At 36.9% G+C, this 20,772-nt stretch overlaps 3 protein-coding genes across 7 annotated transcripts; all 3 read right to left on the bottom strand.

The window, feature by feature from the left end:
- Window positions 1-62: 62 nt before the first annotated feature.
- On the bottom strand, window positions 63-8,832 carry LOC307133231 (uncharacterized protein). 4 transcript variants are annotated; one of them, XM_079828132.1, is made up of 8 exons: window positions 8,665-8,832; window positions 6,710-8,392; window positions 6,532-6,598; window positions 4,515-4,846; window positions 3,987-4,059; window positions 3,853-3,907; window positions 3,653-3,772; window positions 63-1,253 (listed from the first exon to the last, which is right to left on the bottom strand). In XM_079828132.1, the coding sequence occupies exons 1-8, from the start codon at window positions 8,705-8,707 to the stop codon at window positions 1,152-1,154; spliced, it is 2,475 nt and encodes an 824-aa protein (XP_079684258.1). In that variant the 5' UTR covers window positions 8,708-8,832; the 3' UTR covers window positions 63-1,151. The 4 variants fall into 4 exon arrangements, with proteins under 4 accessions (XP_079684258.1, XP_079684259.1, XP_079684261.1 ...); XM_079828133.1 differs by having other exon boundaries at window positions 4,515-4,843; window positions 8,665-8,817; XM_079828135.1 differs by having other exon boundaries at window positions 154-1,253; window positions 3,987-4,053; window positions 4,515-4,843; window positions 8,665-8,817.
- A 467-nt stretch (window positions 8,833-9,299) lies between these two features.
- Window positions 9,300-12,326, bottom strand: dnase1l1l (deoxyribonuclease I-like 1-like). The gene is made up of 9 exons (XM_079826390.1): window positions 12,278-12,326; window positions 11,843-11,995; window positions 11,663-11,751; window positions 11,493-11,579; window positions 11,259-11,371; window positions 11,025-11,137; window positions 10,771-10,928; window positions 9,989-10,085; window positions 9,300-9,909 (listed from the first exon to the last, which is right to left on the bottom strand). The coding sequence occupies exons 2-9, from the start codon at window positions 11,981-11,983 to the stop codon at window positions 9,829-9,831; spliced, it is 879 nt and encodes a 292-aa protein (XP_079682516.1). The 5' UTR covers window positions 11,984-11,995; window positions 12,278-12,326; the 3' UTR covers window positions 9,300-9,828.
- A 265-nt stretch (window positions 12,327-12,591) lies between these two features.
- Window positions 12,592-20,255, bottom strand: traf3ip3 (TRAF3 interacting protein 3). Of its 2 annotated transcripts, none has more exons than XM_079826402.1 (15): window positions 20,124-20,255; window positions 19,701-19,773; window positions 18,968-19,442; window positions 18,703-18,817; window positions 18,427-18,496; window positions 18,278-18,305; window positions 18,128-18,157; window positions 17,930-18,025; window positions 17,149-17,220; window positions 16,782-16,922; window positions 16,489-16,626; window positions 14,524-14,659; window positions 14,241-14,380; window positions 13,281-13,400; window positions 12,592-13,133 (listed from the first exon to the last, which is right to left on the bottom strand). In XM_079826402.1, the coding sequence occupies exons 3-15, from the start codon at window positions 19,337-19,339 to the stop codon at window positions 12,927-12,929; spliced, it is 1,665 nt and encodes a 554-aa protein (XP_079682528.1). In that variant the 5' UTR covers window positions 19,340-19,442; window positions 19,701-19,773; window positions 20,124-20,255; the 3' UTR covers window positions 12,592-12,926. The 2 variants fall into 2 exon arrangements, with proteins under 2 accessions (XP_079682528.1, XP_079682529.1); XM_079826403.1 differs by having other exon boundaries at window positions 12,641-13,133; window positions 19,730-19,773.
- Window positions 20,256-20,772: the final 517 nt, after the last annotated feature.

A 20,772-nucleotide genomic window follows, 5' to 3' on the forward strand; every position in this document is an offset into this window, starting at 1 on the left:
GGATATGTGCGTTCACAAGGGGAAAAGATTGTGTGTATTCAATTAACGGCATGGATCTTATTCAAATCAAACAAGGCGCCTCTTCTTTATTAGTTTGCGTAGTCACCACAGCTAATGCAGTATCGAAAGCACTTTACCTTACAACTGTAATTTGAATTCACAAGATATTTATTTATTTATTTACATTGTCTTTTCTGAAATGCGTTATGAGACTGTTATGCGAAACGAGTAGTTAATCAGGGCATGTGTTTGTAGCAAGCATTTAATGAACATATTAAATGGAAAGGTTCCAATGGACTAAAATAATTTCAGCCAAAGAAAAAAAAGACGACAGAAAGCTGAGCATGCCTTACAGGTCATTTCCCCCCTCTTACATTTCTTATCTGAAGGGTGGAAAGATGAATTAATTTTTATAGCTACTTTTAAAGTCAAAGCACTTACGGAGAGAGACGTACTTTTAGAGGAACTAATAATATTCCCCGAAACCCTGGTGATGGTCAAAGGGAGAAATTTCCATGCTATTGTATGCAATCAGTTTTAATTTTCACTATGATATCATATTTTATGCTGTAGTGAAGAAGGCACTGAATAATAATCAGACCTAAAAATACACTAACTGCATGGCATGTTTATGGAATATAGCTTGCTGACAACCTAATAGGATGACATTGAGATTAGAAAGAAATAGCAATGAAAGAATGTCTCCTTAACTGCAGTCAGATATAGTCAGGGATAAAGGAATTGAATTTGTATTAAATGTATTCATTTGTTTTATTTATTTTTTTCCAGGTCAGTTTTACTTTGAAAACACTTGTTTTTGTCCTGTATAGTATAGGGCTAGAGACCATGCACATCTGCAAATGTATCACTTTCCTTAGTAAAACGGAAGATGATTAATCTAACTAAATATGGTTTACATAAGAAAACAGAGATGTTAAAAAAAGAGAAAAAGATGTATTTCAAAGCGCTGTTCAAACATTACAATATTAGGTTGCATCCTGTAAGGAAATAAAGTTGGTCTTATCTCAGTCTGCTTGCTTGTCTGTCATGAAATTTTGCATGGTCTTGTGCAATGATTTCTTTACATGCAAAGGCCTTTACTTTTATTTTGTGTTTTGAATTATGTTGAATATCCAAAATCCATTGTGAATTCAGTAGATCCAATCCAAGCTGTCTGTGGCCCAGTAATAAGACAGCAGCCCCACCGCTGTCGCTAGAGCCACTGCTAACACTGACCGCAGCAGGACAAGACACTGTAGAGAGAACAAGACAGGGTTCAGTCAGTCTAAATTGATAGGTTAGATTATCGGTGTTATTAGTAATGACTTACAATCAAAGTCGTTGCTAGATGCTTAAGCGCAGTAACTTGCATTGTACATGAATAATGGCATTGCTATATAAATCTTTGCACAATTAGACATGATTTATGTGTACCATGAGCATGTTGTTATTTACTCAAAACATTGTTGTTATTCACTCAATTTAATTTATTATCCACCTTTTTTCTAACGAGCCTCCTGTGTTTTAGATTATGGGAGGCACTTCCGGTTTTTTATGGGAGGCACTTTCGGTTTTGGGAAGTTCCACTTAAAAATACTAAATCAGTTGTGGTACAAATAATCATCATCCATCCGTCAGTTGGACAGAATTAGCTGTAAAATGTTCTATTTTCAGACCTGAGGAGAATAACGTAACTATAACGTAACACTTGATATTTTATTGTGACAGTATCACAAGAATATCTGGCAAGAGCTCTTCTTTTTTTTCTTCTTCTACTTTGTATTACACTGGAACAGTATGAAAAAAGACAACCTATAGGCCTATTACGCATTTGTGGTGCTCCTGATTTTATTTGCGCTATATCCCATGACCCTTACGGACTAAACTGGCCCACTTTTCAGTATATAAAAGTATACGTTAAAGTGTACTATACGTGTAACAGTAGTAAACTTTAAGGGCACAACTAGCTCACAACTACGTTTCACATTTGTATTGCATCTGTACTACAAGTGAACTTAAGTATACTATTTTAACGATTGTAGTACTTTGAAGTGTCCTGTCAGTAAACTACTCGTTTGTGTAAATCCACTTGGGGTTCAGAGTATTTATTTTTTCCCACATTAATTTCACACTCGTCTAGTACAATTATGTGGTTTTGTTTCATTAATACAGTGGATACTTTTTTCTTGGTTTACCAAGAAAGAATGGAAGTGAAATGTGACAACATGCCCCATAGGTGGGGTACATTGTAACATGCGAGGGGCACATTGTAACATGACCAAATGACAGCTTAACATGTTACCTGATATAATAAAAAAAATATCCAAGACAAACTAAAATATTTTGTCAATAAAATGCTAATTTTTAAGAGTTTGACAACAAACCCACCACAAAACACAGCTATACAGCATAGTTAAAAACATAATAATAATGAATAACTTCTGAACATTGACTCTCAGTCATTATTCACCTTTCTCTCATGGTTTCTCAATGTAATAATTAATAAATGTATAATATAATAGCATAGTTCTAATTTGGGGCTCATTTAAACCACGGCTCGTGTCTTCTGCTGGTTAGATCAGCATTAAAGAACTATATCAACTGTTAAATAACAGATATAAGATTAAAATAATATCAGATTTGTCTTATTTTAAATAAACACAAAAAACAGAGATGAAAAATAAACTTAAGAAATTTACTTTTGCTATGGTTAAATAAATGTCATTGATATCTTCCAAAGATTTTTTAATTTTGGCGCATTTTCTTCTCTAAATAATGTTGGGCAACTAGTAAATACACTACGTTTCGTCATCCTGGCATGTGTGGAAAGTTTTAAACCGTGTGTGTTACAACTAACCCCGTGTTAGGTTGTGCCCGCTCTCCCCTACTCCACACGGCTCAAGCGGGTAATAAAGGCCTTCTGAAGCGAAACGGTGCGTTTGTGTAAGAAAAGTATCCATATTTAACACATTATGAAGTAAAATCTCTAGCTTGTGCCAGACCGCCTTCCGTGTTCAACTTACAAAAAAGCATAACTGGCGCAACAAAAAGCATTTTGAACTGCGAGAGACATTAAACTTTCTTTGTAAGATGAATACAGAAGGCAGTCTGCCGGAAACTAGATATTTTACTTTATAATGTGTTAAATATGTATATTTTTCTTACACAAATGCATCTAATATAACTCAGACTGTAGATATAAGAAGAATGTCTTACACCTAGGATGACGGGTGAGTAAATCATCGGGTAATTGAAATTTTAAGTATACTACTATGTTCCTATTTAGGTATTTAATTTTATACTTGAAATATACCTTTGACTGTACTTTAACTCTTTCCATTTTAACAACATTTTATTCTAGCTTCATGCATCCTTTTTTATCAACACTTCAATTCATTTTATAATAAACAGTTTTGGTTTAACCAACGTATGTTATACAATATTACTACTTATTCATGGCCTTTGTGTAAATGTGTGCAATTTGCGGAAAGCATCATGGGGCGTAAGAAAAATGTGATATGTTATGGCATGACAAAAAGGTGATATGACCAAAAAACCATGTCTCCATGGGTTAAAAAAAAAATGCATGCGTTTTTATCTATATTGTTGCTGATGTTTTTGTAGTTGTTTTTTCTAGCAGATGTATATTTACCTTATTTCTTTTGGGGTGTTCCTTCAGCTGCTTGTCTGCCTTTTGTAACCCCTTTGGTAAAACGTTGTGCCTTCCTTTGTATAAACGTATCTCATGTGGTTCATCAGAATCACTTTGGTCCTGAAACATGGAGAGCAGATTAAGTTAGATTATTATTATTTGATTATTTTGTGATATGCTTGATGATCTGATGTTCTCACCTCAGTCTTCTGGACATTGACAGTGTCATCTTCTGAGTTTGATTCCTGTTCACTGCTGCAAGGCGATATATAAAATGCTAATTTACCAATCTGAAATCTGAATGTAATTTGAAGATGAATGAAATCCATCTTACCTATCATTATCTTCTTCATTTTGAGAAGATCCTTGATCCAACATAAACATAACTCTATGGGTCCTGTCTGTTACTTTTGAGAGAGAAATTTGCACTTTATTTATTTATTCATTTTTCAGGCATTTTTATCTGCACCCATGTCCTTGATGCTAGTGTTATGTGTAACAGCTGAGGTACAGGAACTACCGGTATTTATACATATAAAAAAAACAGAACTATTTAATAATTTCTGTGATGGCAAAGCTGAATTTTCGGCATCATTACTCCAGTCTTCAGTGTTCATGCTTAAGAATAATTTCATATTATCAAAACATACATGATGAAAACCATTAATTCACTTTTGTGGATACTTTTTACAGTTCTTGCATGAATAGAAAATTTAAAAGAGCAGCATTTGGAACATAAATCTTTTGTAATGTTATGAATATAGTTACTGTCACTTTTGATTAATGTAATTCAGCATTCATTTCTATTTAAAATATTATTCAACAGTATTGTAATTTGGATAAAACATGTATGAGTGCTTACCCTCATTTTGCTTCTCTTTAACAGACTCATCGTAGTGTCTGTCAATTCTTGCTTGTTCTTGCTTCATGTCCCTCTCTATTTCATTTTTCAGCTTCTCCAAGAAATCATCCTCATCATCACAGATCCCCTTACTTGGGGTAATTGTATAGAACTCTTCTACATTAATGTCATGGTCATATTCATCAAGCTTCATTTCCTCATCCATCAGAAGGGTGCTGATATTTTCAATGCATGAAACTTCTTCCTTGTTGCTTTGTTCTTTTTTGACTGAACTGGACTCTGGATGATGCAACTCACTGATGCAACCTTTTGTGCTCAGTTCCTCTTCACTGCTGTGTGGCAAATCAAATGTATGAGCTTGTATGTTGCACTAAAAAGAGGTGCTGGTCATATAATGAGAATATCCTCAACAAAGTTGATTTATTTCACTAATTCCATTCAAAAAGTGAAACTTGTATATTATATTCATTCATTACACACAGACTGATATATTTCAAATGTTTATTTCTTTTAATTTTGATGATTATTACTGACAACTAAGGAAAATCCCAAATTCTGTATCTCAGAAAATTAGAATATTGTGAAAATGTTCAATATTGAAGACACCTGGTACCATATTCTAATCAGCTAATTAACTCAAAACACCTGCAAAGGCCTTTAAATGGTCTCTCAGTCTAGTTCTGTAGGCTACACAATCATGGGGAAGACTGCTGACTTGACAGTTGTCCAAAAGACGACCATTGACACCTTGCACAAGGAGGGCAAGACACAAAAGGTCATTGCAAAAGAGGCTGGCTGTTCACAGAGCTCTGTGTCCAAGCACATTAATAGAGAAGCGAAGAGAAGGAAAATATGTGGTAAAAAAAAGTGTACAAGCAATAGGGATAACTGTGCCCAGGAGAGGATTGTGAAACAAAACCCATTCAAAAATGTGGGGGAGATTCACAAAGAGTGGACTGCAGCTGGAGTCAGTGCTTCAAGAACCACTACGCACAGAGGTATGCAAGACATGGGTTTCAGCTGTCGCATTCCTTGTGTCAAGCCACTCTTGAACAAACAGACAGCGTCAGAAGCATCTTGTCTGTGCTAAAGACAAAAAGGACTGGACTGCTGCAGAGTGGTCCAAAGTTATGTTCTCTGATGAAAGTAAATTTTGCATTTCCTTTGGAAATCAGGGTCCCAGAGTCTGGAGGAAGAGAGGAGAGGCACACAATCCATGTTGCTTGAAGTCCAGTGTAAAGTTTCCACAGTCAGTGATGGTTTGGGGTGCCATGTCATCTGCTGGTGTTGGTCCACTGTGTTTTCTGAGGTCCAAGGTCAACGCAGCCGTATACCAGGAAGTTTTAGAGCACTTCATGCTTCCTGCTGCTGACCAACTTTATGGAGATGCAGATTTCATTTTCCAACAGGAATTGGCACCTGCACACAGTGCCAAAGCAACCACCTGGTTTAAGGACCATGGTATCCCTATTCCTAATTGGCCAGCAAACTCGCCTGACCTTAACCTTAAAAAGGGGAAGATGCGATATGCCAGACCCAACCATGTAGAAGAGCTGAAGGCCACTATCAGAGCAACCTGGGCTCTCATAACACCTGAGCAGTGTCACAGACTGATCGTCTCCATGCCACGCCCCATTGCTGCAGTAATTCAGGCAAAAGGAGCCCCAACTAAGTATTGAGTGCTGTACATGCTCATACTTTTCATGTTCATACTTTTCAGTTGGCCAAGACTTCTAAAAATCCTTTCTTTGTATTGGTCTTAAGTAATATTCTAATTTTCTTAGATAATGAATTTGGGATTTTCCTTAGTTGTCAGTTATAATCATCAAAATTAAAAGAAATAAACATTTGAAATATATCAGTTTGTGTGTAATGAATTAATATAATATACAAGTTTCACTTTTTGAACGGAATTAGTGAAATAAATCAACTTTTTGATGATATTCTAATTATATGACCAGCACCTGTATGTAATGCAAAACTCTTTACTTTTGAAGTATTTTGAAATCTGTTTTACCTGTCACTATCCACCTCAGAAGGAGAGGATTCTAGATCCAAACAAAATGTCACTTTGTGGATTCTACCTGTTGTAGTTGGGAAAGAATTTATCCAGTAATAAGGTCAAATTCATTCATAAAAATGTGATTCGTGTTATTGCTTTAGGATGTTAAGATGGTTCACAAATAAGCATTTACCTTTGTTTTCCTCGCCTTCCGCAGGCTGGTAGAATCTGTTAAATGCTTCAATTCTTGCTTTTTCTTTCTCCCAGTCCCTGTCGGTCTCCTCCCCTTCATTCTCCAGCTCTTCCTGAAAATCGTCCTCTTCATCACAGATCATCTCTTCTCCATTAATGTCCCAGTCATATTCGTCAAGATTCAAGTTGTGGTCATCCATCAAGTTCCAAAATGTCCCAGGTAGCAAAGTGTTGATATTTTCACCAATGTCTGAAACTTCTGAGTGTTCACTGTTCTGTTCTTTGTTGTTCTTGTCTGGTTTGACTGAAATGTCCTCTAAAGGATGTGACTCCCTCACGCTTCTGTTTTCAGATGAGTATGTCTCAGAAGACCCTTCCATTCCTGCATCAGGAGATGCTGGAATACTTGAAAAATCTTCTACATCACAAACCTCTTGCTGACTATCTGCGTACACCACATCCACTATTTCATCAATGCTGTTCCAATCTGTAGCAAAGTATTTCGTGAAGCGTTCTTGTTTCATGAGAGCTGTGTTTTTTTCCTCCGAGCTTGAATGGGAAGTGAAATCAGGGTTTTCTTCTTGGCTCTTGCAGTAGTCACCATCACTACTGATATCACTATCATAGTCAAGCTGCTCATTCATGTAAGATTCACTGGAATTTGATGGGAAATTCTCAGTGTTATATTCATCATCTCTTAAACTGTCCTGATTTATCTGGAACAATATGTCATCATCTGATTTCCCTGGTGTCTCCACATTCAAATCCTCATTCTTGACATAAGCGAGCATGTCTGCAGGATCCATACATTTATCTTTCCTTTGAACATCATCATCCCTTGAGGTTACGACTTTGTAATTCAATGGAGGTTCTTCTAGGTTCTTCAATTTATAGGAACAACCCAGTTCTACAACCTGAGCTAGCTCGGTGTCCATGTGATTGGATTGTCCACCCTCATGACCTTCACTGCTGTCCTCACTATCATTTTGAGACAAATCAGAGGGGTACTCTGCTAAACCTTCCTCTTCTCTTTCATGATTTTTATCTTCTTCTGTAAACTCTTTCATCTCATCCCCAGACTGGACCTCCATTGATGCTACTGGCCAATCTTGCAATGTTGACTTTATGGCACTAAAATTTAGCATATTATCATCTGGAGCACGCTGAAGGACATGTTCCTCAGTGCTGCCAAGCTTCATTCTGCTCTCATTGGACATTGAGCTCTTATTTTCAGGTTTATCCACCATCTGGTAGGACAGTAGACGTGATGTGGTCTCTGGGATCATTGTTTCCAGATCAAAAGTTTCTTTTGGAAGAACCATTTCCAGCACACCGACTTCTTCAGCTTGTAGGATATCTGCATGTATCTCGACTTCATTCTCTCTGCATTTCTCATCATGCAAGCTTAATTGCTGGTTTTGGGTTTGTGTCTTATTTTCATCTGTGTCGTCGTCATCCCATGAACCACAGACCATAGATCCTTCCTTCATGCTTTGTTCATCTAATGAGAAGTTCCTATTGTTCTCAGAAAAGTTCTTAGTTTCCTCTTCCCTATTCGTCCACTCGAAATCTATGTCAGACTCAGACCCACTGGATTCTCTGTGACTGTTGTTGTCCTCCATGTCTGGCTCATTTTGAGGTACGGTAATGTCGTCACTAGAGTGTAGATGCTCAAAGTTTGCCTCTGTTTTTATTTGAAAAAAGACAACACAATGCAATGTGCATTTCAAAATATGGGTAAAACACCTATGAAAAATCAAAACAGAAACTTCCTTTATATTAACGAAGTACATTGGGCCATATTTTTACGGACTTTTCTCATATTGCCGTAAATGGGTAAAAGGTCAGAATATTCATGGAATAAAATGGTTTAGTGGAGAGAATCACAATATGCACATTTGACTAGAAACTTTTTTACTGCTTCAATACACAAAAAGTCTTACAAAGAAATCTTACCTGGCAATGCGTTCTTCAGAAAATCAGCAATATTTGGTTCCATCTTGTTTTTGACACAACAGGAGATGTTAAGCTTTTAATTTCCCCCCGTACAGACAAAATCAGATGCAAACATGACAGACACTCTGAATGTTCCACCTCCTGACAAAATGAGCGTGTGTTATGCGCGCCACATCATGTCATAGCTGCTTCCTGTTTAAATAAGTCCATAACAACAAGAGCATGAATAGAAACATCACAGAATTGAGCAGGTACTGAACAAAACTGCTAAATTAGCATGCAATGTAACTTAACATTGTTAAATATAAGTATCAGCAGTTAACCAAGTGTCAACCTATATTTACTTAATTTATTAAATCTTAGTATTGCTGTGTGTGCGTGTCACTGCTGCATGAGCGCAGCCTTGTTTGACAGGGTTTTTTTCTAGGTTGTGGTTTGAGTAGCTCAACCGCACCATCTCCTCACACACAGTATATTTATGCAAAAGCTTCCATGCAGACACCTCAGACGATGTAAAATATGTTTTAAAGATGAACAAGATAGTCGATTTCCATTATGAGAAGTTTCTTGTTTTTTTTGTGAGCCACTGTAGTGCTGCGAGTAGTACAGTGTAAGGGACTGACAAAATATGAGCTGAATTAAATTTCAGTGTTTATTTTTTTTAAAGAGTCACAATTGCCGTTTTGTGGATTTAATCCATGTCTGTTAGATGATTTTACAATTTCAAGTATTACAAGACATTGTGTTTATTATTTAATCATCTCCACTATTAGCAACATCAAATTCAGGACACCTAAAACATAATCATAAATCAAATACTTTCTTGAATCATTTAAAATAATTTGTATAATAATGAATTGGGTAAAGATAACAAAATGGCTTAAATAGTGTAGTAAACTCAAAAACATTTTTTTTCTTCAATTATGTACAATAATAAAAGTCATTTTATTTTCCATGACCCTTATCCATTCACATTTTATTTCTCTGTGGCATCAGTTAATTGCCTTAAAAGCATGTATGTGTTCTGCCACTGGTGTTTCCGTGTGTGACAACATACACACACATGTTGATGCCGGAGCACAGTACAAATACCGGTAAATTATCACAGTATCAGGCTGATTAGTATTGGCACTTTGTAGGTCATATTCACAGATATTCATCATTTTACAGTTCGTGGCGCAGGAGGTAGCGATGGTTTTCTTTTAAATCCACTTCTACAGGATAGTGGTCACTGACTTCCAAAGCCTAAATGCAAAAAAAAGAAAGACATTTCAATCATTGCTTATTGATTATTAGCCTAAGTCTGTTTTGCAGTACTGTTTACCTCTTCCTCAGATAGATTAAATTTTTGTTTGAAGTTGAATGGTTGAGCAGATTCTGGAACTATCCCTGTAATGAGTTCTTTTCCATGAATAATAATCCTAAAGAGGATTCAGAAAGATTAAACTATCAAACATACGCTGGCATGTCATCTTAAAACTGGTAACTGTAGTTTAGACTCAGAATGCTATAGAGTGCTGCAGGAATGAGTCCTTAAACCTGGAAATGCTAGCATTTTTAAACTTACGTTCCACTGTTCTTAAGTCAGTGGGTTTTTTGAATGGGTTTTTGGTTTATTGCCTGGAATAAGGTCTGTGGTTAACACAAGCTCGTGATATTTTCATAAAGCACATCAGTAATACCCTACTCATTTCTTGAAAAAGGTGGTTGCTAACAAGTGGCTAAATGAGACTATAGAAGTTGTCTGGGACATTAAATATTATCATGGCGAACAGGAAAACTCATCTCACTAACCACTCAAGCTTGTAGATTTTAAATAAAGACTGAAAGAGTTGTCAGAAGTTTTGTGTGCGTGACTGTGATGATGTAGTTCATTTTTTACTTGCGTTCAGCTTTTTACTTCTGTGGAGCTCAAAACGTGTAAGAATCATAAACATTTGATGGTAATTTTCTTCAATAATCCCAAAGTCAATGGAAAAATCCTATTGGCTTTTGTCAAGGAAACGGTGTGATGCTAACTTCCGGGTTGGCCTACAAAATGATGTCATCCTTGCAGCGCTCTGTTGTCCGTATGGTTTTTGTGTAGGTTTGCTAAGAAAGTAAGACCTGTCATAAGCGCAGCGTGTTTTTTCACGCACTGTAGTATCTTGTTCATCTCTGATCAACCAGTGGAACTTTGGGTCGCTCCTGAGACGCACGTTTTTCAGTCCTTTTTTGGTAACATAGCTGCAGGCTGCATTTAAGTCCCCCAGGAACATCACATTCTGGATAAGGAAGGTAAAAAGTTATTAATATAAAAGTCTTGCATTCTGTCTATCGTTCTATTATAATATTTGTCTATATATTATATATCGGGGTACCTCAGTTTTCCATTTCTTCCTGACAGTTTGGAAGACCTCATAAAGTGCCTCCATTTCTTTCATTGCATTCTTAGGACAGGTGTGCTGACCAATGAGGACAAAGTTCTTCACCACTGTAAGATGATACGGCCAATCAGATTCAGTATAAATGTAAACGAGTTAATCCTTGTGCTGTAATGTGCTATTTTATTTCCAAGTTCTAGAAATGCTCTGTGGAACGTTTATGCGACTTACAGGTTGTGGGAGAACGGATCCTTATGATGAACGGCTCTCTGGAGAACACTTGTTCTGCGGTCTCATCGAACTCTGGGTGCTGGTATTGCTCTTGCACATGTAGCATGTCTTTTCTGTGAACACAGCATGTGCTGGACAAGTTCATCATCTATCCTAGTGTTCGCAATATTCAGGTATGTTCACTACAGATCACTTAATTTGTGCACTTAACACACATTTTAAAAGTTGAGTTACCTGTAAATGTACACATACTGCTCTTTATACGTTTTCTTCCCCATTCTTTTACTCTCTAAATGGGTGTAAATGTGAGATGTGTCAAACCTGGAGGAAGGAAAATGAAAACAGTGTGATATATTCTACATGAATTAGTTGCATGCATCAGTGACACAATGAATATACAGTACCTGTTCAGGTTCATCAACAGTGCAGATACGGCTTTACCTTTAGAATCTCGAACCTCCTGAATTAAACTCAGGTCACAGCGAGAAATGATCTAGAAATCACAAAATAATAATACAAAAATTCAAGCATTTAAGATGTTTTTAGATCGAGAGATACATTTAATTTATTCATAAATGTTGTACCTTTATCAAACTCTCCATAACTCTCTTATTGCTGGCCTTTGCTTCCCCATAGCTCTGGATGTTGAAGGCACAGATCTTCAGTGATATTACAGAAGTCCAAAAAAATAATCCGACAAAACATACCAGAAGAGGCGACCTCATTTATCCGAATTTCTAGAAATATATAGTTACATTAGTCAAACAAAACACTTCCAATTTTTGTCATACTGGATACTGTAGTTGTATATAGCATATAAGGTGTAATTTAATAAACCGAAATAACGTGAATAAGCCCGTTCCACAGTCTGTGTCTTTAGCCAGTTTATGTTGAAACACATCAGGCCTACACTTCCAGTTTTGTGTTATGTTAAGCCGCAATTCAACCATCAAAAAGTTCCTCTGTAATTTTAAATCAATGAACCAAATGCATTTCCGTCAAAATATCAAATGACTCACCCTGTATGACGACTGCCAGGCTATTAAGACTGTTAAAATGTTTTAATGTGCCCTGGTTATCTTTACACAGGAAACCATGGTGAAAAGTAGTGTTGGGCAAGGGGAGGGGCAGTGTGTGAATGTGTTCAAATGAGCTGTGTCAGAGCTCCATTAATGTGCAGGTCAGTCTGGAACGCTAAAGAGCGTGACCTGTCATGACAATGTGTTTTTTTTAGCCATTCAACAGGACAATATTGTCCTTTTATACTCAGTGAGTGCTAACTGAAAGAAATGTACATCTGGAAATTATCTTTCTATAAAATAGAGGTACTGCTCAGAATACAAATAGTATGTGGTTTAATAATGTCAAAAAAATGCAAATGTAAGTTGAACATAGTGAATTTATTCAAGGCTTTGACCATTGTGTTGGTACATTTGAATTTCAATAATCAGAGTTAAACACGATCTATACATGGGATACGGATTTAGGTATTTACTCATTGCAACATGACACCAGAATTTACACAGGCAGTTTGGTCTGTTTTAGATACTAATACATACAAGACATTATATGTCTAACTTTTAAAAAGTACTTCAAAATCCAAAAGAAATGTGGAATAAAAAAATAAATATAAAATCTCTAGAAAACTCTTGGCTTTCCTCTTGCTTGTCACACAGGTTTAAAGCAGGCTCCATGCTGCGCTGATGCCGTCTGTATGAGGTAGTCCTCCATTCGCTCTTCCAGGACAGAGTAAAACTGGCGGAGCTGCTCTCTAGCAGGTGGATGATACAACCACAGGGCAGCCACCACCACCACCACCACCATCATGAGCAGTAAGAAAAGACATATACAGAGCCAGGACCCACAACATCGTCTCTGTGTGGGAAGATAGATGAGGAAAATGATTTATAAATATTAAATTTATTAATACATAAATGTGTATCCAAGCGTATAAACATTCAAACGTTATAAGAAAACTAGTCTAACAATAGACGTATGGATGATATGATGTTAGAGTCTCACCCTCCTGTTGCTCTGGCGTGTCGTTAGTATGTTCATCTCTTCTCGGCATTGGGTCAGTCGGGACTGATAGCCGTAACACTCCTGCTCCAGGGCCTCGAGATCTGCCTGCAGCTCTATGTACTGCCATAGCAACACAACACTATGTTAAACTATGACTTATGGTCATTTATAGAAAAAATGAAATCAAATGCTTTTAACAACAGCATAAATGTTTTGTTGGTTTAACCTTATTTTACTGTCCCTCTAAAATAGTCTTACGTATGATCACCTCTGCTACTCTACAGCTAATTAAATGTTTTTTTGGGGATATTAAATATTTAAAAGATATTGTCTTATATAGTAGATAAATTGTGGTTATTATATTGAAGATAACGGAAGAAAAAAACAATAAGGAAATATAAAAAAATAAATAAAGGATAAATAAAAACAAAATGTTATGTCATTTATTACATTTAAAAATAAGATTGAAAGCTTGGTTCAAAAATCTTTTTAAAAATCTTTTGTTTACATATTTAATTTTTTTATATTAAACATAGTTGTTACAGTGAAGATTTTGGATCTCTTTTTATCACTTTCAATAGCCCCCAAAAAATGTCACTATATTTTTTAGTGATAAAATATTATATAAACCAGGCAAATGACATATGAACAAACCTTAAGAATATGGATAGGAACAAAATTAAAAGCATTATATGCTTCAAGTAAAATATGATTTTGAGGCAACAGCCAATAAAGATATGTATTGTAATTAAGATCTGCAGATGCAAATCGATGAAGTGTAATAAACATTTATAAGTGTATTTTGTATTATTTCCTTTCCACTAGTCAAAAAGAAGACATGTTATGGAAGCAACATAACCCAAAATCTCAAAATTGACTAGTGCATAAAAAACATCAATGGCTTTGCCTGTAGTGTCTTGCCTTCATTTAATTTCAGGGCTCTCTGGTGCAGAGCTTTACCTCTTTTTCTTTCATTCTGAGTCTATGTTCTGTGTCTCTCAGTTGTCTTGCTATGCCGTTATCTGTCTGTAGTAGTTGGTCCATCATTGAAACATTTTCATGTATTTGTGTGTTACTGTTCCACAACTCATGGTTGTGTCCTGCGAGTGTGACAGAAAGAGAGAAAAAAGAGATGCATGAAATGTGATTTGAAAGAAATACAGCTCTAAATTCCTTAAGCGTGTCTAAGTATTTCCATAAATGCTTTATTTAAACATGTGAATGAACATGAAGTAAAAAGCACCTTTGAGTTCCTGTAGATATTCTCTCAGGTTGAGGTTCTCCTCCTCCAGCTCTGAGATGCAGGAATGAAGCTCTGCTCTCTCCTGCTGAAGAGATTCGTTCTGTTTTCTCAGCATCTCCTCCTGTCCCACAGAGCGCTGCACAAACATTTATGAATAAATGAAACATGCCACAACTTGAGGAGGAACATTCAGTCATATCTATTTAAAGATGCTTTTTTTCACTACTATGCCAAAAGTTATACATACACATACACACTTGCCGACCCCAAAAAAGTCGGTAAAAGCTTAAGAGTCTATGATTGGATCATTATTGCAGTGATTTATTATTTTTCTAGCATGTTATATGTTTGGCAACAGTTCTTCTAACCGTAATTGATGGAGTGTGTTGGTGTCATTTCTTAAACAACCATGTAGGAACCCACAACATGACAATGTCAAGATGCACCAGGCTCAAATTGTGAAAAAATGGTGAGGAGGAAGCATGAAGTATTACAACTTTAAAGAGTGCTTGACTCTTGCATTGTCAATACAAAATCTTGACCAAAAATGAATCCATCAAGAGGAGTCCAGCACTCTGTAAAGTCTCCTCCAGCACATCCCACAGACTTTCAATGAATTTAAGGTCTAGACTCAGAGGTGCCAATTCATGTGTGAAAATGATTCTTCATAGACCGGGTAAACCCAGCCTGATCTGCTGGCGATTTAATTTCAACCTGCAACTCAGTCTGGAAACATGTACATTAATTTCTACTGCTTCTGTTACACTTTTGCTGGAACCAATCACAGACTGGCTTATCCACCTGGCGCACTATTGGCAGGTTTAACACGATGACGGATAGAGAAGCAGTAGAAAATACATAGCAGACTCTCCAGACCAATGTTCAATCTTAAATTGAGCTTGGTCTGGTGATAGCCAGACAAGATTCTTCATGCAAATAAATGCAAATATATCACAGTCTGAGCTGATGAATCTCAACATTGTCATCCTGGAATATGGCCATGATGTGTCTTCTTACATGGTTGTTTAAGAAATGAAAAGCTACACACTCCATCAATTAGGATTAGAAGAACTGTTGCCAAACATTTAACATGCTAGAAACATCATAACCACTGCAATAATGATACAGTCATAGACTCCAGAAGTCTCCCTGTGGTGAAAATCAAGTTTATATGTCTATGTGGTGTTTTTAATATGCTTTAATATAAGACAAACCATATGCAAATTCATAAGTCAACACTATTGCTGAATATTTTCTCCCCAAAACGGTAACCAATCATGTCAACGTGCGGCTTTAGCATATCATTAACTGAAAAGCAGGGGAGTCTCAAGAGAAGCCAGGTTATCCCGGCATATTTTTCTGTTGAAATGAAAAATTGGGTACATATATGTATGTTTATTACGATGTTATGATTAAGTTTTTGCCTTTCTCCACTGACGTCTGATTTTTAGAAGGCAGACTGAGATGGCGAACAGGAACATGGTTTGTGTAACATTAGCAACACATTATTAGCTGTTTGAGAACGTAGTCAAGCAAAAGGCTAATCGTATTAATCAGTGTTATGTGTCCGACGGTGTAAAGAGCGATGCCATTGTGCAGCGTTTACTACAGTAAATCTCTGAGCTGGTGTGAGTGAGTGGAGGCAGGGCTAATTTGAATATTCATGGTTACATTCAAGCTATTTTAAAGCATGAAGACATTTTTTCACTGGAAAAAAAACTTCTTTTAAATGTCATTTTGGTGATCCAAGATGCGGATAAAATTATTGACTACTGGGGGACTTTAAGGGATTTGCCTATTTAAATCCAAACAGTGACCTCTTTTTGGCCGGGCAGTGTATATAGGGAATTTCTGAATAAAAACGACTTCTGATTGGATGTACTGAAAGCAGATTGACCAGGGTCCTGTGGTTTGTCAGCTTTTGCAAAAATCTGTCACTCAAGTCCTGTTTTTACTTTGCTGTACCTCCAAGTGACCCTGCAACTGTAACATCTGATCAGTGCACTCCTCCTGCCTCTTCTTCAGCTGACTCGAACCCTCTTTCAGCTCCTCACACAGCCTCTGCCACCACTCTGACTCTGTCTGTGTTGTCTGCAGCGCCCCCTAGAGGAAGGGAAGATTGGATTCTTTGAACCCATCTAGGAGTTCTAAAAATAAAAGCTCTGTCCTTTGCTGAGCATAAAGTTGTTGACCTTGTTATAACAAAATATATCATTTTCATATTTTATATTTTTATATTATTTATATTTTTTGCTTACCTGGAGGTACTCCATCTTGCTCTGAGCTTCCGCCATCTCATTCTCCGCCCTATGAATAGCCTTTATAGCCTTTTGTTCATACTCCTCCCTCTGTTTTTCCATCTTTAGCAACACCTTTTTCACTCCATCCTGAGGACCCTTCTGAAAAGGCAAATTGCAGCATTTATTTTCAATTTCAAAAGTGTCTAAAACTCTGACCTGTACTTATTCAGCGCCACAAGTTAAACCGATATACTATTTTACAACTTTTAAAAAGAATTGATTCTTGTAATCTAAGTGTAAGAGTCAGATCTTTTGAATCGAATGCATTGTGAGTTCTCAGAGCTTGAGTTGGAGCTGTTGCAGAGATGCAGCGTTGCAGTATTACCTTGATGCAAACCTGCAGCTGAGCCTCTAGAGCTTTGATCTTACTCTTCAGCAAGTCCTCATCACAGCGTGTCTGTGGGAGGAAAAGGAAATGTGTGTGTGTTTCAGTGAGATAGAGAGAGAACCACTGAACCAAGAGTTTTCAGTTTCTATGCATACTGCATCCTGTGTTATAACTGCCATCCTTAGCAACACTGAATATTGTTTATGATTCTAGATTGATTGCTATGGGTTCTTGAGAGAAATACAGAAATTGTTATGCGCTCAAATTGGAAGAATGTTAAAGTTTGAATAGGTTGAGGTTCCCTCTGATGCCTACACTGCTCTCCATTTTGTGTGAGCGAGAATTTTTTTTTCTATTTTTCTAAACAAACCATAAGGAGCCGGATGTTGTTGACCACAAGACCATCCCCCAACACTCTCTACATTACCGCTGTGTGTTCAAACCATACAGGAAACTCGCCAATCGCTGAAGCCATTATGCAGAGTGCCAACTTAGTTCACGTATGAGTGATTATAATAAGTAATTGAAAAATGACCATGAATTTCAGAATGTATTTGTATTCGGTTTGTCTTTCTTTTGAACCGCAGCACCATTGAGCTGCAAGAACTCAACATGTGTGTATAAAACCTGATGATCATGTTCTCCAGCATGATTTGAGAATGTACAAATGAGTTCTCATGGTCAATGTGTTTTATTCAATTTTAGATTGTAGTCAGGTGCGTGTGTGTGCCTCAATGATGCTTGCAGGGCTTCAGCAGGAAGTAGTTTACTAATGTACCTTCCACAGGAGCTCTGTAGAGCGCAGTAATGTAGCGGCGCTCTTCTGGAGGTTGGAGAGCTTCTTTTTAAGAGCCTCTTCTCTATGTAAGGCCTCCTGCAAAGAGAAATCACATTTCATAATATCAGTAACATAGCCAGGAAGCGCTGGTGTTTTTGGTTATCAATGTTATGGGTTATGATTGCATACTTGTCATACCTCTAAATAAACAGACAACTGGTGGACATCCTGGAAAAAATGTATTACATGTATTACATGAATAAATAAAAACAAAATTTACATGTTAGCTATTTGTTTTTACAATGTATACGAGATTTTTTTTTTTTAAACAAGCACCAAATTCCTTACCGCTTCTTTGACGGTAACAAATCCAGACCTGAAGAGAGATCATAATGCTGCATTAATATTTAACTAGGTGCATTATGATTGAATTTGTGCCTTTGAAATATTAAACCCCACAAGCAAAGTCTAGTAAAGGTAATGTGAAAGCAACTCACTCAGTCTGAATGCTGGTAGTCTGTAATGTCTTCTGGGTGTTTGAGAGCTGAGTGATGTCTTTAAGGAGAACTGTTTGATTACAATACAAAATAATATTATTAAGATAACTATTTTGTCATGTTTGCCACATAACAAAACACTTTGAAAATGTATTCTTTCATGCAGAGCATAACACTAGTATGTTTTTAATGTCTCGTTGCATGACGCATTCTGCTTCAACTAAAGCGTTGTTAGACATGGCCTGGTTATGGTTATTCATCAGAAGATCCACTAACCTCGCTCCTTCATCACTTTCCTCTGAAGCCGAACGGAATTGAGAACTGGTACACCCCATCCATCTGATTTCAGCCCGGGATCATTTTCATCAGTCATTGAAGATGTGAAGTCTGTCTAGGATTTGGACATTTAATTTCAATGTTAAAATAGATGATGTAATTAAAGAATATACAACATTTCCTTGAAATTTCCTTTAAACAAAGTATTCACACTGCTAAATAATCAGTCGCAGGCCAAAGACCTGGCTAATAGTAAACTCTGTACCTGCATTGCAAAGTTTATGCCATCTCTCTGGAGTTTTACGTTTGGACTTGTTATCAAGGGCCGTCTGATTGACGTGAAGGTCTGCGTCATGTGCTCTGGTGCATGCAGGCTTTCCCTTGAGTAGCTGTGCCTTGGCACTGGAGATAACAGTGCGTATGTGCCATGGTCCACTGGTCTTCTTTTGAAGAACTCAAACTGTCTTTTGCGATGCAGTTCGTTTTTAATCCACCTTGTGTCCATATCTCTTGTGGGACTGCGACATGATGTTGTGTTATTGCGATGGCTGATTTCTCTGTGCTTCACGGCACGCTGCTCCACTTTATACTCGTAATTTGCAGCCGGTGACCTTTTGTTGTCATGAGCACCTTCCATTCTGTGACTCTGATTGAGTTGAAAAATTTGTGCGATAGCCTATGTTAAGGCACTGGAATGTCACCTTACAGTATAAATGGATGTTTCGTGAAGAGGCAATTTCCTGTAATTTAAAAACAACACATCCATCCTTTAGTGGTACTATGATTATCACTCAAAAATTGACCATCCAAAATCAGCTGAATGACACACAATAAGGATAATCAACAACAATTGGTGTGATAAAACTAAAAAGCTACAATTATGCTGTTGTTTTTGTGGCCACACTTAGTGTGTTTTATTCTCATCACAGCTACAATAAATACATTTTAACATACAGTGGCTAAACACGGTATAAAATATGAAATACTATTAAACATACTGTAAGATGAAGTGTGTCCAGTCACTCACTTCTGTTGTCATATTGTTTCAAAACAGGAGTGAGCTACATGCAGCTGAAAGAAAAGGGTTGTGCCATCAATGATTTTAAAAAAATGCGAATGGTGTTCATAAATATGAAGATATCTGCTTATTAATTACTGGAAATTGTCTCTAAAACACAATGACAGTTTGCAAGGCTCCCATGTAGTGTTCTGCAACAACTAATAAGCTTTTCATTTGTACAAATTAACTTTTTTTCCCCTGAAAGCACAATTTAAATGCATTAGGCATAACAAGAAGTTGGAACTGTATAACAAGTCTGCATTCAAAAAGTCACGCCAACATAGAAGCCAAATGCCAGATAAATTAGAACATGTTTTTAGCATAATTGTCTCTTTACGACCTTTAATGAAAGTAGGCCTACCTGCTGTTAGAGTCCCTGGAGTGAAAATAATTGTGAAAGCAGAGTCTGAACGTTTGAAGCTGACATGGCTCTTGAAAACTAGTTCATTCAACAAAGGGCGGTCTATTTCTTTTGCCTTGCTTGCTTAACAGGAAGTAAGATGAACCTCACAACTTGTTTAAGTTCCTCTATCTCAGCAGCCATGCGTATTGAAACTGGTGCCACACACATATGGCCCCTGAGATTAGGACTGGTGGGGAGGTTATGATATTGGCTGTTTAAACGTGACAATAGTGGATGGAGAGGGACTGGAGAAAAAGAGAAAGACCATAAAGGATCAGCATTCAGTTTTATCAAAGCAAGATTGTAAAATGCAAGGTAGCCTATTAACATTTAGGCCTATAGGTGGACTCATGTTGATCATTGTCTGAAAACAAATTAATTTGCGACTTAAATGAAATAAGTAAACCAATCCAAGTTGAAGTGGGTGTAGAAACAGACTAACAAGATAGCATTGCTGATTATACATTTACCTCTGTTCAATATGTAGGACCCACTATACTGGGCAAATTCCCATTGCGTCTAAATAAGAATAAAAATGAGCAGTGTTTCTCTATTTGAAGACATATGCTTGTTGACATTAAAGGCGGCATGAAATAAAATTTTACAA

Source organism: Gobio gobio (genome assembly GCF_949357685.1).
Source record: "Gobio gobio genome assembly, chromosome: 10".
Taxonomy (NCBI): domain Eukaryota; kingdom Metazoa; phylum Chordata; class Actinopteri; order Cypriniformes; family Gobionidae; genus Gobio; species Gobio gobio.